Source organism: Pleurodeles waltl, chromosome 5 (genome assembly GCF_031143425.1).
Source record: "Pleurodeles waltl isolate 20211129_DDA chromosome 5, aPleWal1.hap1.20221129, whole genome shotgun sequence".
Lineage (NCBI taxonomy): Eukaryota > Metazoa > Chordata > Amphibia > Caudata > Salamandridae > Pleurodeles > Pleurodeles waltl.
In genome coordinates this window covers 699,180,566-699,195,901 of record NC_090444.1, presented here as the reverse complement: position 1 = coordinate 699,195,901, position 15,336 = coordinate 699,180,566, and the positions used below count along the sequence as shown (strand labels likewise).

General features: G+C 47.7%; 1 protein-coding gene across 3 annotated transcripts in view; it reads right to left on the bottom strand.

The window, feature by feature from the left end:
- Nucleotides 1-15,336, bottom strand: part of SCAF8 (SR-related CTD associated factor 8) — a 1,507,655-nt gene that overhangs the window by 629,280 nt on the left and 863,039 nt on the right. For all 3 annotated transcript variants that reach the window (XR_011203719.1, XM_069234634.1, XM_069234635.1), the window contains exon 20: nt 4,105-4,329. Coding sequence is in view for 2 of the 3 variants with exons in the window: in XM_069234634.1 (XP_069090735.1) it covers nt 4,105-4,329 (225 nt within the window). In the remaining variant the exon portion in view is untranslated. The remainder of the gene's footprint in view (nt 1-4,104; nt 4,330-15,336) is intronic.

Here is a 15,336-nt window from a genome sequence, read left to right as displayed (position 1 = left end):
TTGCAATGGGAGACTTCCCACCAGATGCAGACGTGTTTCAGTTCCAAAGCAGCCTAGCAGCGGTTCCAGATGCCAGGAGACGAAGATGTCTTGCAGAGAGTTCCTTGTAGAGTCTTGCCTGACCAATCTGAGGACCCACCCTCGAGGGAGCCCTTAAGTAACACTAAAAGGTTGGTTGGTCACTCTTTGTAGTGACCTGTAAAGAAATGGCTCCCTGTTGCAGTTACCCCCCACTTTTTGCCTGATACTGATGCTGACTTGACTGAGAAGTGTGCTGGGACCTTGCTAACCAGGCCCCAGCACCAGTGTTCTTTCACCTAAAATGTACCATTGTTTCCACAATTGGCACAACCCTGGCACCCAGGTAAGTCCCTTGTAACTGGTACCCCTGGTACCAAGGGCCCTGATGCCAGAGAAGGTCTCTAAGGGCTGCAGCATATCTTATGCCACCCTGGGGACCCCTCACCCAGCACAGACACACTGCTTGCCAGCTTGTGTGTGCTGGTGAGAACAAAACGAGTAAGTCGACATGGCACTCCCCTCAGGGTGCCATGCCAACCTCACACTGCCTATGCAGTATAGATAAGTCACCCCTCTAGTAGGCCTTACAGCCCTAAGGCAGGGTGCACTATACCACAGGTGAGGGCATAGGTGCATGAGCACTATGCCCCTACAGTGTCTAAGCAAAACCTTAGACATTGTAAGTGCAGGGTAGCCATAAGAGTATATGGCCTGGGAGTCTGTCAAAAACGAACTCCACAGCTCCATAATGGCTACACTGAATACTGGGAAGATTAGTATCAAACTTCTCAGAATAATAAACCCACACTGATGCCAGTGTTGGATTTATTAAAAAATGCACACAGAGGGCATCTTAGAGATGCCCCCTGTATTTTACCCAATTGTTCAGTGCAGGACTGACTGGTCTCTGCCAGCCTGCTGCTGAGAGACGAGTTTCTGACCCCATGCGGTGAGAGCCTTTGTGCGCTCTGAGGACAGAAACAAAGCCTGCTCTGGGTGGAGGTGCTTCACACCTCCCCCCTGCAGGAACTGTAACACCTAGCAGTGAGCTTCAAAGGCTCAAGCTTCGTGTTACAATGCCCCAGGGCACTCCAGCTAGTGGAGATGCCCGCCCCCTGGACCCAACCCCCACTTTTGGCGGCAAGTCCAGGAGAGATAATGAGAAAAACAAGGAGGAGTCACTGGCCAGTCAGGACAGCCCCTAAGGTGTCCTGAGCTGAGGTGACTGACTTTTAGAAATCCTCCATCTTGTAAAAGGAGGATTCCCCCAATAGGAATAGGGATGTGCCCCCCCTCCCCTCAGGGAGGAGGCACAAAGAGGGTGTACCCACCCTCAAGGACAGTAGCCATTGGCTACTGCCCTCCCAGACCTAAACACACCCCCAAATTCAGTATTTAGGGGCTCCCCAGAACCTAGGAACTCAGATTCCTGCAACCTAAGAAGAAGAGGACTGCTGAGCTGAAAAACCCTGCAGAGAAGACGGAGACACCAACTGCCTTGGCCCCAGCTCTACCGGCCTGTCTCACCCCTTCGGAAGAAAACTGCTCCAGCGACGCTTTCTCCAGGACCAGCGATCTCTGAATCCTCAGAGGACTGCCCTGCTCTAAAAGGACCAAGAAACTCCTGAGAACAGCGGCCCTGTTCACCCAAGACTGCAACTTTGTTTCCAAAGAAGCAACTTAAAGACCACTGCATTTCCCGCCAGAAGCGTGAGACTTGCAACTCTGCACCCGACGCCCCCAGCTCGACTTGTGGAGAAACAACACTTCAGGGAGGACTCCCCGGCGACTCCGAGACTGTGAGTAACCAAAGTTGTCCCCTTGAGCCCCCACAGCGACGCCTGCAGAGGGAATCCCGAGGCTCCCCCTGACCGCGACTGCCTGACTCTCAGATCCCGACGCCTGGAAAAGACCCTGCACCCGCAGCCCCCAGGACCTGAAGGATCGGAACTCCAGTGCAGGAGTGACCCCCAGGAGGCCCTCTCCCTTTCCCAGGTGGTGGCTACCCCGAGGAGCCCCCCCCCCTCTTGCCTGCCTGCACCGCTGAAAAGACCCCTTGGTCTCCCATTGATTCCTATTACAAACCTGACGCTTGTTTGCACACTGCACCCGGCCGCCCCTGCGCTGCTGAGGGTGTACTTTCTGTGCTAACTTGTGTCCCCCCCGGTGCCCTACAAAACCCCCCTGGTCTGCCCTCCGAAGACGCGGGTACTTACCTGCTGGCAGACTGGAACCGGGGCACCCCCTTCTCCATTGAAGCCTATGTGTTTTGGGCACCACTTTGAACTCTGCACCTGACCGGCCCTGAGCTGCTGGTGTGGTAACTTTGGGGTTGCTCTGAACCCCCAACGGTGGGCTACCTTGGACCCAAACTTGAACCCCGTAGGTGGTTTACTTACCTGCAAGAACTAACAATTACTTACCTCCCCTAGGAACTGTGAAAATTGCACTAAGTGTCTAGTTTTAAAATAGCTATGTGTTTTATTTGAAAAGTATATATGCTATTGTGATTATTCAAAGTTCCTAAAGTACTTACCTGCAATACCTTTCATGCAAAGTATTACATGTAGAATTTGAACCTGTGGTTCTTCAAATAAACTAAGAAAATATATTTTTCTATACAAAAACCTATTGGTCTGGAATTGTCTCCGAGTGTGTGTTCCTCATTTATTTCCTGTGTGTGTACAACAAATGCTTAACACTACTCCTTTGATGAGCCTACTGCTCGACCACACTACCACAAAATAGAGCATTAGTATTATCTCTTTTTGCCACTATCTTACCTCTAAGGGGAACCCTTGGACTCTGTGCATACTATTCCTTACTTTGAAATAGTGCATACAGAGCCAACTTCCTACAACACGCCTCATAGCTTTCCTCACCATGTTCCGGAGAAAGGCAGAGATTACAGACCAAGTGCTGGTAGGTGTAAGGAAATTTAGCGTGGCACCGAGGACAGAATCAGAATGAAGTCCGATCCATCAGGCTACGATGCAGTAGGCCTGAACAGGCCCAAACAGGGCACGAGCACCTGAAAGGGTGCTTCCTTTATCCCAACGGTACTATCGGATCGAGTGCAGAAGAAACTGCGTTCGAACCAATACTGATGGTAAGAGAAAAGTTTAAGATAATACAGAGTTTCCAATTCGAAGGTCCCGGGCGAGAGGGAACAAGTCCGAACCCGAAGGCGGAAAGAAAACAATCTAACAAAGGAGCTGATGCCTATGCGCACTATCACAGACAGGAGTAGTCACTCGATTACGTGTCTCGAAAAAATACTTCTTTGAAGAAAAACAACTTGTAACACTCCGTGCCCAACACTAGATAGCGAGATATGCACAGCATGCGTCTCTGCAGCTACACATGCCCTCGAGCATACAGTTCCAAATTCTTCCACCCTCAAGATGGAAGAACCCCCTTTCCAGAAATCTAGAGCTCTCAAGCCCAACACAGAGCTGTAGCTACCAATTCAGGGTTACTCATCAATGAAAAATCAGTTTGGAAACTGGTTTCCACTTTACTCCCAAGTGCCAGCTTTTCCACCTAAACGCCAGAGCAGCCCCTCTTCCAAGTGTTCACCATTTGCTCTTTAAAGGTGGCTTCTGCTTTGAGGCTCACCTTTAGGGGGTCGACAACCATGAGGCCTTCTGCCAGGTAGAGGTAACCTCTCTCCTCCACCCAGGCTTCTATTGTGTCCTTTCCTGTAAATCATTTGTACGACTCCCCAGGAGGGCAGAAAGCTGTCTTGGGGACAGACCCAGTGTGCAACCATGGACGAGCACAGGGGATTTAAAGCAACAAAGTGGAAACTTTGTAAATGTTGCACTTTGCAACACCTTACTTTAATTACAACTTGGGCATCAAGTTGTGAGAAATGTTATGAGTTGTTTAATACCTTACAGTATTGCAGTACTTACAAGCCAATCAAAAAATGTTTTAAGATATGTGTAGCAACCCACAGTACACAATGAGTTTAAAAAACAACAGCATTAGCCCTAAACTTTGTGGGGGTGGACATTCAAAAAAATTAATTTTCTTCAAACACGATTTATGTAAAGGAGTATTTCTATTTTTATTTCTTACCAGATCCAGGAGCACTTTCTGTTGAAGTAACCTGAATATCTGTTGCTTCAGATTGCTTTTCTCCAGGCTCTGCTTGACTAGTTGGTAGTGGGTTGAATGAGTTTTCAAATGAAACAGTTTCCGTATCATTAGAGGCAGAGAGTGAAGCAGCTGGTAATCCAATGCTACTGAAAGATGAACTTTTTATTGTCTCTTGGGTCACAGACAAAGGGGGCTGAATCAAAGCTGCAAACAAGGTGGGAAATAGGATGCTTAAACAAGTGTAACAATATTTTTAAGCTTCTTATAATTACAATATTTTTACTCAAACTCAATATTAACAAATTTAACAAATTCTGCCCTTTCAAAGAAATTAAAACAAGCTCCATTACGTAACGTAAATGCAAGACGTCAAAAATTGCTTCTGTCAAAAGACCCACAAAATAATCCATGTTAAAAAAAAAAACACAATACTCAAGCCCTACAAGCACCACCTCTAACGGTGACTGTCGCAGCCAAACATTACAGCGAATTATGACTTTAGGAAAAAAGAAATAGCACTCAAATCAGACCTCCCTCCCTTATGGAACCAACCAGACTGTATAGAAAATACACTGATTTGAGCAGGGCATACACATGAAGCAATTAACCAGTCTATCTATACCACTGCATATCTTTTTCATCACGTTTTGACTTTCTTCATATGTTCTCCCTAAGAACCTATGCAGAGCTGTCCAACTCAGGTTGCTCACCCTTAACACTGTATTCTTGGTGACTATCATGTCGGCCCAGAGGGTGAGCAAGCTTTGGGTTCTCTATTTTGCTACAACTTATACTATGTTCTATCCACCCAGCTGTTTCTCATGACTTGTGAGTCCTCCTTGACAAAGGTGGTTACTCTGTTTCATGTTGGTCAATCCATCACCCTGCTGATGTTCTTTGCTCCATCTCACCCCTCTAAGGAGGAGGAGAGTCTCCACTGTCTGGTTCTGAAAAGGGCACTAAGCATCTATACTGATCACACCAGAAGAATCGGGTGGGCGATCAGCTCTTTATCAGGATTGTGGGTGCAAGGAACAGAAGAGCGGTGCATAAGTAAACCATCTCTCACAGGATCATTCGCTGCATCAATAACTGCTATGTTTTCAGCTAAGCAGCAGCCTCCCGAGGACTTGTGGACTCATTAAACCATAGTCAAGGATACTACTACAGCGTTGGCATGTGGAGTGCCTGTCCTGGACATTTGCCAGGCTGCGACTTGGGTGTCTCTCCATATGTTCACAAAGAACTACTGTCTGGACAGCTAGGTCGGACAGGACAGGCATTTTGCCTGTTTGGTCCTGCATGTCTTTCTGGACTGAGCCAGTTCACAGATCTACCTCCTAGGAGGCACTGCTCTCCTATCTATTCTAAGGTGAGGAATCTGCATTTAAAGGTCCCTGTCAGAAGAACAAATTAATTATCTTTGGTAGCATATTTTCTGGTAGAAACATTAATCTAACCACACATTCCTCATCAACTCTCTCATCCTACCTTTTCTGTGAACTGGACTCTTTCACCTAAAATGTCTATGAATCTGCTCACGGATCATGACTTTAACAAAATGCCTTACTTGGCATGGCTACTCCCTGACTTTTTGCCTTTTGATGATGCCAGTTATGAGTGAAAGCATGCTGGGACCCTACTAACCAGGCCACAGCACCAGTGTTCTTTCCCTAAACTGTACTTTTGTTCCCACCATTGGCACAGCCCTGGCACACAGATAAGTCCCTTGTAAATAGTATCCATGGTACCAAGAGCCTATTGCTAGGGAAGGTCTCTAAGGGATGCGGCATATCTTATGCCACCCTGGGGACTCCTCACTCAGCACATGCACACTGCCTCACAGCTTGTGTGTGCTGGTGGGGAGAAAATTAGTAAGTCGAAATGGCACTCCCCTCAGAGTGCCATGCCCACCTCACACTGCCTGTGGCATAGGTAAGTCACCCCTCTAGCAGGCCTTACAGCCCTAAGGCAGGGTGCACTATACCAGAGGAGAGGGCATAGATGCATGAGCACTATGCCCCTACAGTGTCTAAGCAAAACCTTAGACATAAGTGCAGGGTAGCCATATAGAGTATATGGTCTGGGAGTTTGGTATCAAACCTCTCAGCACAATAAATGCACACTGCAGGAAGTTGGCTCTGTATGTACTATTTTAAAGTAAGAAATAGCATGCACAGAGTCCAAGGGTTCCCCTTAGAGGTAAGATAGTGGCAAAAAGAGATAATTCTAATGCTCTATTTTGTGGTAGTGTGGTCGAGCAGTAGGCTTATCAGAGGGTAGTGTTAAGCATTTGTTGTACACACACAAGCAATAAATGAAGAACACACACTCAAAGACTTACTCCAGGCCAATAGGTTTTTATATAGAAAAATATATTTTCTTAATTTATTTTAAGAACCACAGGTTCAAGTTTTGCAATCAATACTTCAAATGAAAGGTACTTCACTTAGGTATCATAGGAACTTTGAATCAGCAAAATAGCATGTACAGTTTTGGTAAAAATGGCAATAAGCTATTTTAAAACTAGACAGTGCAAATTTCAACAGTTCCTGGGGGAGGTATGTATTTGTTAGTTTTGCAGGTAAGTAAACCACCTACAGGGTTCAAGGTTGGGTCCAAGGTAGCCCACCTTTGGGGGTTCAGGGCAACCCCAAAGTTACCACACCAGCAGCTCAGGGCCGGTCAGGTGCAGAGGTCAAAGTGGTGCCCAAAACGCATAGGCTTCAATGGAGAAGGGGGTGCCCGGGTTCCAGTCTACCAGCAGGTAAGTACCCGCAACTTCGGAGGGCAGACCAGGGGGGGTTTGTAGGGCACGGGGGGAGGAGAAACAAGTCAGCACAGAAAGTACACCCTCAGCGGCACGGGCGGCCGGGTGCCGAGTGCAAACAGGTGTCGGGTTCGCAATAGGTTTCAATGGGCATGTCTAAGAATAGACTTAGACACTGTAGGGGCATATTGCTCATGCAGCTATGCCCTCACCTGTGGTATAGTGCACCCTGCCTTAGGGCTGTAAGGCCTGCTAGAGGGGTGACTTACCTATGCCACAGGCAGTATTTTGTGTGAATGGCATCCTGAGGGGGATGCCATGTCGACTTTGCCTTTTTCTCCCCACCAACACACACAATCTACAATGGCAGTGTGCATGTGTTAGGTGAGGGGTCCCTTAGGGTGGCACAAAATATGCTGCAGCCCTTAGGGACCTTCCCTGGTCACAGGGCCCTGGTACCACTGGTACCTTTTACAAGGGACTTATCTGTGTCCCAGGGGTGTGCCAATTGTGGAAACAATGGTACATTTTAGGTGAAAGAACACTGGTGCTGGGGCCTGGTTAGCAGGGTCCCAGCACACTTCTCAGTCAAGTCAGCATCAGTATCAGGCAAAAAGTGGAGGGTAACTGCAACAGGGAGCCATTTCCTTACAGGCCCCTATGGAGAACAGGGATGCTCTGGTTCCAGTCTGCTGGCAGGTAAGTACCTGCGTCCTCAGGGAGCAGACCAGGGGGTTTTGTAGAGCACTGGCAGGGGTGGGGTGGGGGACACACAAACAGGCACATAAAACACACCCTCAGCGGCACAGGGGCGGCCGGGTGCAGTGTGCAAAGTTGGCGTCGGGTTTTCTATAGGAAGCAATGGAGGGCTTCTTGGGCCAGCCACCGACTGGGCTAGGAAGAGGGCCGCCTGCTGGTCACTCCTGCACTGAAGGTTGGTTCCTCTCGGTCCTGGGGGCAGCGGGTGCAGTGCATGGTCCAGTCGTCGGGTTCCTTGTTACCAGGCAGTCGCGGTCAGGGGGAGCCTAGGGATCCTCTCTGCAGGTATCACTGTGGGGATGCAGGGGGGGGTCGACTCAGGTTACTCACGTCGTTGCTGTGTATGGGAGTCCTCACTGCAGTGTTTGATCTCTGGAGCTCGAGCTAGGGGCGTCGGGTGCAGTGTGAGAAGTCTCACACTTCGGCAGGAAGGGAGAGTTCTTTCAAAGTTGTTTCAAAGTTGCAAAAATATTGCAGTTGGTGAACAGTGCCGCTGCTCTAGGGAGTTTCTTGGTCCTTCGGATTCAGAGCAGTCCTCTGAGTCCTCAGAGGTCTCTGGTACCTGTCGGATGCGTCGCTGTGCAGGTTCTTTGAGCCTGGAGACAGGCCGGTAGGACCAGGGCCAAGTCAGTTGTTGTCTCCATCGTCTCTGCAGGGCTTTTGGGTCAGCAGTCCTTCTTTGTGAAGGTTGCGGGAATCTGATTTCCTGGTTTCAGGGTCACCACTAAATACTAAATTTAGGGGGGTGTTTAGGTCTTGGGGGCAGTAGCCAATGGCTACTGTCCTGGAGGGTGGCTACACCCTCGTTGTGCCTCCTCTCCCTGAGGGGAGGGGGTAAATCCCTAATCCTATTGGGGGAATCCTTCAATCTCAATCTGGAGGATTTCTAAAGGCAGGGCTCACCTCATCTCAGGGCACCTTAGGGGCTGTCCTGATTGGTAGGTGACTCCTCCTTGTTTTTCTCATTATCCTATCCTGCCATGCCGCCAAAAGTGGGGGCAGTGGCCGGAGGGGCGGGCATCTCCCTCATCCCTCTCCTCTCCCCCCCTCTCCACCCACTGCTCCTCCCTCGAAGCAAAGAGTGTTTAGACCACTCTGGGGAACACTGTTTGGTACTGGCCTGTCTTTTTCCTATGTTTTATAGAAATGGCAAAAGCCTCCTCAAAAGTTAGTTGTCTTCTGGTTGGCTGTGCAGCAGTGGACAGAGGTCTTGTCAACATACGGCCATAGTCTGGATGAATGAGAAGGTGAGGTTGTCTAGAGCCTTATCATCCTGTTGAAGCCGTTCAAGTACTGGCTCCATAGCTTCCTTTCCAGTTCTTTGCTTAGAGAAGGGCTGTAATTTTGACTCCAAAGCAGCATTCAGTGCCAAAGGTTTCAGTGCAGAGTGTCCTGGCTCAGACATTGTCTGCTTCAGCCCCGGCACTTTTGACTTTGATGTCCTGCTTGACTGATGGTATGGGAGTCAGCTTGGGAACATACATCTTCTGCTGAATTTTCGTTGCAGAGGCAGGGCTGGGCAGCTAGAGACAGCTAATTGGCACCGGCCATGGCCCGAAAGCAGTGGTGGCGTAATGGAAGACTTTGGCCGGCCCAGGGAGAGGTATACGGCCCTTGGGGATGGCTTTCTGGGGCTGGGATGGAGGCGAACTCTGTACTAACAGGTTGTCCAGTTGAGGTCGAGCTAAGACTCCGAGTTGTCCTCCTAGAAGAAGGTGCCCTTATCTACTGCCGACCTTCGAGCGTAACCCTCCTCCTGAAGTTAATCTGATCCGAAAATGTCCGGTGTATTGTAGGTGCTGCATCAAGACATCTTGAGTCGTCAAGCTCATCAACTGCTCAACATCTTCTTGGACCGGAAGGATTTGCAAACTTTGCAGGTGTCTTCTCGATGGTCCAGGGAAAGGCACAAATTACGCACCTCATATTGGTCGGTGCATGGAAATTTGAGCCGAACTGAAAGGGCATCCTCTCCATCACCAAAAAGACATGCCAAGGATGTTTTCTAAGTAGAAGTGATGCCTCGAAGGGCCAAGGACAGAGAGGGTCAAGCTAAGTCGCTCTGACGGGACCGAATTTGGTGAACAATTGAGGAAGGATTGAGTACCAGCTGCGATTAAAAACAGTACCAACGTTAGGCCTACACTAGAAAACTATGATGCCAAGATGGAGCAGAGGAGCACATGTCCGAACCAGACAGCGGAAGAAAAAAAATCTAACAATGGAGTCGATGCCCATGCGCATTACCAGCAAGAGCAGAAGTCACTACCTTGTAACTCAAAAGATTTTCTTTGAAGAAAATCAACTTGCACACTTCAGAGCCCAAAACTAGATGGCACGATTATGCTAAGCGTGTGTATGTACATCCACACATTCCTCCACCCGTAAAGTCTCTGGGATACATTCTTAACTACAAAGTGTATCTGGACACCAGCATCAAAGTCAGGGTAAAGACAGTTCAACAGAAGCTATGATTATTTATCAGCTTGAATAAATTGTATCCAATAGTCTACTTTCAAAACAGAGGACCACCTTATTACTGGAACTGTTTGTGATACACTACGGGGCACTGCATCTCTTAGGGAACTAATAACTAGATTGTGTGCCCTAAATACTATGCTAAATACAGAAACTGGAAACATTTGAGTGACTTCCACTACAAATATATTCAAAACAGCAAATCTTATACTACAGGGCATCTTAAGTCTCCTACATCCCACTCGGATAAATTAAGGATAACTACCAAGCCATGGGCATCTTCAGATCAAGAAAACACTCCACCTATACATTTGTGAAGACAAGTAACACCATCATGGACCATTACAGTGGAACTTACACTACAATGCTTCAGAAATGATTGACTGAAGCCTGTTGTGGTGCTCATAGCCAGCTGACTTAAAAAGGATGGTTGGTCCAGCATAAGCAGAAAGGCCAAAAGTGCTGACAAACTTTTACATTGCCCACTTCAAGGTCTTCCTGGGCTAAAGACAAAACAAATAAAAGGACATACAACAACTTCACCTATGAGGGATCTGTATACTGGGCATTGCACCAAGTCACAAATTTGTGCCAGCACCCAGCATAGCTGGATTTTGTGCAAAGGTGTCTGGCAGCAAGGATGACATCCACCACTTCGGATAGCAAATCAAATGCAGTCATTTGCTGTCACTCAATCGCCACACACAGAGGTGAAAGTTATGTAGATTTGGGTGATGAACCCCACCCTGCTGTAACAGCAGGTTCTCCCAACGCAGCAATGTGAATGATGCTTATGGGCGAGGTGGTCTGGGTACTACACTCCTCTGCCCAACCCAGAATCACCAAGGACTTAGGTCCAGTTGTTCCTTAACTTCTTACAAACTCTGGCAGGAGAGTAAATGGCGGGACGGCGTAGAGGAATCCCTTTTTCAATTCCAGCTGGAATTCTAACAAGTGCACTTGTGGAAACTCCCAAGTGCAAAACTGATGACATTGCACACACTTGAGGGCTGCCAAAAGACCTAGTTAACGTTCTCCCCACTGCTGGAAGATGTCCTGCACCACAACGTGGTGCAACGGCCACTTATGATCTACCAGATGAAGTTTTCTTATTTTTTCTGTTTTGGCACTCAGGAACCCATAAGGAAGACACCCTTGCATGCCAACCTTCTCTAGAGGTGCAAGGCCTCCTGGCATAAGACTCCTCCTTGACATTCTTGATCTCCACCTTCTTCAGAGGACCCGCCTAACCCAGCAGTGACATATCTCACTAATTGCGGCTCTGGGGTGGGAAAGGAAGAGTAGCCTGCAGCAGGACAGACTAGACAGTAGATCTTGAAATGCCCCCTCAGCTCTGGAAGGTATCAGAAAAGCAGCCTTCATCCTGGGTCCACATGGATATCAAGTCTCACTGAAGGTCCTGTATGTACCTACTGGTGTTTTGGGTAAAAGGATGCATGAGGTTAACAGGTCAAAAAGCCCCAAACCCACCTTCACCTGCGAGCCTAAAAAAAAAGGTATCATAGCCTGAATGTCCTATACCAGTTGCTGTGGAGGGAAAACCCTGAACTCGACTGTATTAAGGCTAGTCTCAATGAACAGAAGCCTCTGGTAGAGAATACATTTAGAACTCAGATTGTTGATAGAGAATCCTAAGACAATCGAGAGCTCTGCTGCTGTCCAGAAGTGAACCACGACTGCGATGAGCCTATATTTAGCAGGCAGTTATCAAGCTATGTAAATACAGGAATTCTAGACCTCTGAATATGGGTAGCAACCACCATCGTCACTTTCATAAAACATCCGATGGGGCTGGTGAGGCCAAAGGAAAGCAGGATAAACTGAAAATATTCCTGGTCAGCGTTGGATTAGTCGTAATGCCTTTGAGACGTCACACAGGTATTTGACAAATTGCATCTGGCAATTCCGGGGCCTTAGCCAGAGGGGCGGACATCTCCACTAGCTGGGATGCACTGGGGTATGTAACAAAAGGAATGAGCCTTTGAGGCTCACCACCAGGTGTTACAGATCCTGCAGGGGGAGGTGAGAAGCACCTACACCCAGTACAGATTTTGTTCTTGGCCACAGAGTGACAAAGGCACTCACCCCATGTGGCCAGCAACTCGTCTGGTTGTGCCAGGCTGGCAGAAACTGGTTAGCCTTGCACTAGAAGTCGGACTGGTATTCAGGAGGCATCTCTAAGATGCCCTCTGGGTGTATTTTACAATAAATCCCACACTGGCATCAGTGTGCATTTATTGGGCCGAGAAGTTTGATACTAAACTTCCCAGATTTCAGTGTAGCCATTATGGAGCTGTGGAGCTCGTATCTGACAGGCTCCCAGACCATATACTCTTTATGGCAACCCTGCACTTACAATGTCTAAGGTTTTGCTTAGACACTGTAGGGGCATATTGCTCATGCACATATGCTCTTACCTGTGGTATAGTACACCCTGCCTTAGGGCTGTAAGGCCTGCTATAGGGGTGACTTACCTATGCCACAGGCAGTGAGAGTCCGGCATGGCACCCTGAGGGGAGTGCCATGTCGACTTAGTAATTTTCTCTGCAGCAGCACACACAAGCTGTGAGGCAGTGTGCATGTGCTGAGTGAGGGGTTCCCAGGGTGGCGTAATATATGCTGCAGCTCTTAGAGACCTTCCCTGGCATCAGGGCCCTTGGTACCAGGCGTACCAGTTACAAGGGACTTACCCGAGTGCCAGGGTTGTGCCAATTGTGGAGACAAAGTTACAGTTTAGGGAAAAAACACCAGTGCTGGGGCCTGGTTAGCAGGGCCCCAGCACACTTTCAATCAAAACTTAGCATCAGCAAAGGCAAAAAGTTAGGGAGTAACCAAGCCAAGGAGGCATTTCCTTACAATGAGGAACCAGTTAACATGGGCACCCTATCACTCACCAGCAAGAGCATCTATCCAACTCAAAACAGAAATAGAATGATTCCTGGTTCCCAATGCACCTTACACCCCCCTCCTCCAATCATAAGGTTAGGTGGATGTAACCTGACCTACAGTCAGAAGGCTTCAATTAAGAATGAAGGCAACATAACCAAAGACTGGATACAAAGCACCCAACTAACAAGACTCAGTACTATCCTGGCATAACACCACCACCAAAAGACTGCAGTTGCCTTCAACTGAATCTGTCCAGGCTTTACAGAGTAAAGTCAAGCAGGGCTCAGAAAGTACCAGAAACTAGATGTTAGTAAAAGGCATTAAGCACGCAGCACATCATGTGCCAAACCAACAATGCATGGACACCCTATTAATATAGCAAAGAAATATACAGCAGAATTAGACAATCACAGACACGGTCAAAGGACAGCACAAAACCCATAATAGGGATCACCCAGACAGTCACATGCCACAGAAATGAACAACCACCCAGAGAAGAACACAAATCACTAAACCCTGAACAGGACTTCAATTAGGTTATCCCTTAAGAACACCTTAGTTACTTTACAACAATTCCATCAACAGGGCAATATTGAGGCACCCCACACCAGGCCAAGCAGACTTGTTCTACAGCAGAACTCCTGTCAGAACTAGGGCAAACCCTAAAGTTGGTAAAACACTATTGTGAATGCTGGAAGGAATAATTATCCGGTTCACAATGCATGTGATTGGTGATACACTAAACTGGTGCAAATAAGTGGACAAAGACCATAAGAAGAGGCCCCACAGCTGTTTCAGGGACTCCAAGATATGACACTCTTCTTCAGCACAAGACAGGTGTTTGAATGCTGTGTTCAACAAAGGTGCTTCTCCCATATGGCCCAGACATCAAACAGTTGTCGCCTGCCTGTGCATGGCACCAGAGGGCCCAGCGATCTAGGTAAAAAAAGAACATGTCCCTGGCCTGTATCATTCCAGGACGTGCTAAGTTCCTTCGAGGTAAAGACAGGAGTCATCACAAGATAAATGCAACCAGTCAGCTTGGGCATCCCTCCGGAGGCGAGAGGAACAATACCAAGCATTAGAGCATATACAAACTTCGGAGCCTATGGATCTGGGCACTGATTCTACCATGTAAAGGCCAGGCACAAGGATCTGTTAGCCCCTAATCCACCACCTTTTCCAAATAGCAGATATTACGTAGGTGGAGCAGGCCAGCCTCTGCACCATCTCCCTAAGACAATGGGAGCAGAAGGCCAAAATGCATACATTACAACAAACAAGGGTCATATTATTTGACACGAAAATTTTCATTCCCAACATTTCAATCCATATTGGGAGGAATGGATTAAGACAAATGGGAGAGCAGTCAACAATCTTGTGATATTAGCAGGCTTACAACAGAGGACTGAGAAACTTGGAGATTGTAAGATAGAAATCCAGTATCAAAAGGGCCCACTTGGTATTGCCATACAACTCAATAAGGGATTTATGGAGCAGAGCCTGATTGTAGGGAAACAGGGTTTTGGTTTACTCCCACAAGTTACCCCATTTTGATCACTAAGTATTGGTGTAATGGCTGTGATATGCTGTAAGTCCTGCTAAACACAACTTGGTGTGCTCTGACCCTTACAATGGTGCATGTTTAATTGTCTTGTGCCCAAGAGGCATAGCCTTACTTACAAGTCCCTAATATATAGTACCAGGGGCACCCAGGGCCTGTAAGTTAGAAAGTCCCCCAGAAACTGCAGCACTTGCTCTCCCACCCTGAGTAGGACAAGGTCAGCATGGCTCCCGGTCTGCCACTGCACACTGGAAGGGCAGATTTAAACTGCTAACTCAACTTTGTCATTTAAGGTAGTGGTAAAGACCAAACCTCATTTTTTAAACAGATGTAAGCCACCCCTAAGGTAAGCCTAATGAGCCTTAAGGCAGGGTGCTGTATGTTCAAATGTGGAACATATACTTTTGCACATTCCAGCAGCAGAAACCCTATATTGACGCTTTCACTGTGGAAAGGCTAATAACACCACTGGCAAGTACAAAGTTATGGACTGACATCTCAGCCCTGCTAATTTCTTAATGGGACTACTAAAGCTGGTATTGTAAGGTATCAAAAGAAAAAGTGCAATAAATCCAATGTAATGGTTACATCGAATGTAATGTCACTGGTAGACAAAGTGCAACTTTTGAAGCAGTCATTTTAGTTGCCCAAGATTTCCAGTGCCTTTTTACTGATGTACTGGGGGTCTGTCGTACAGACAGCTTTCTGCCCTCCTGGAAGGACGTGCTAA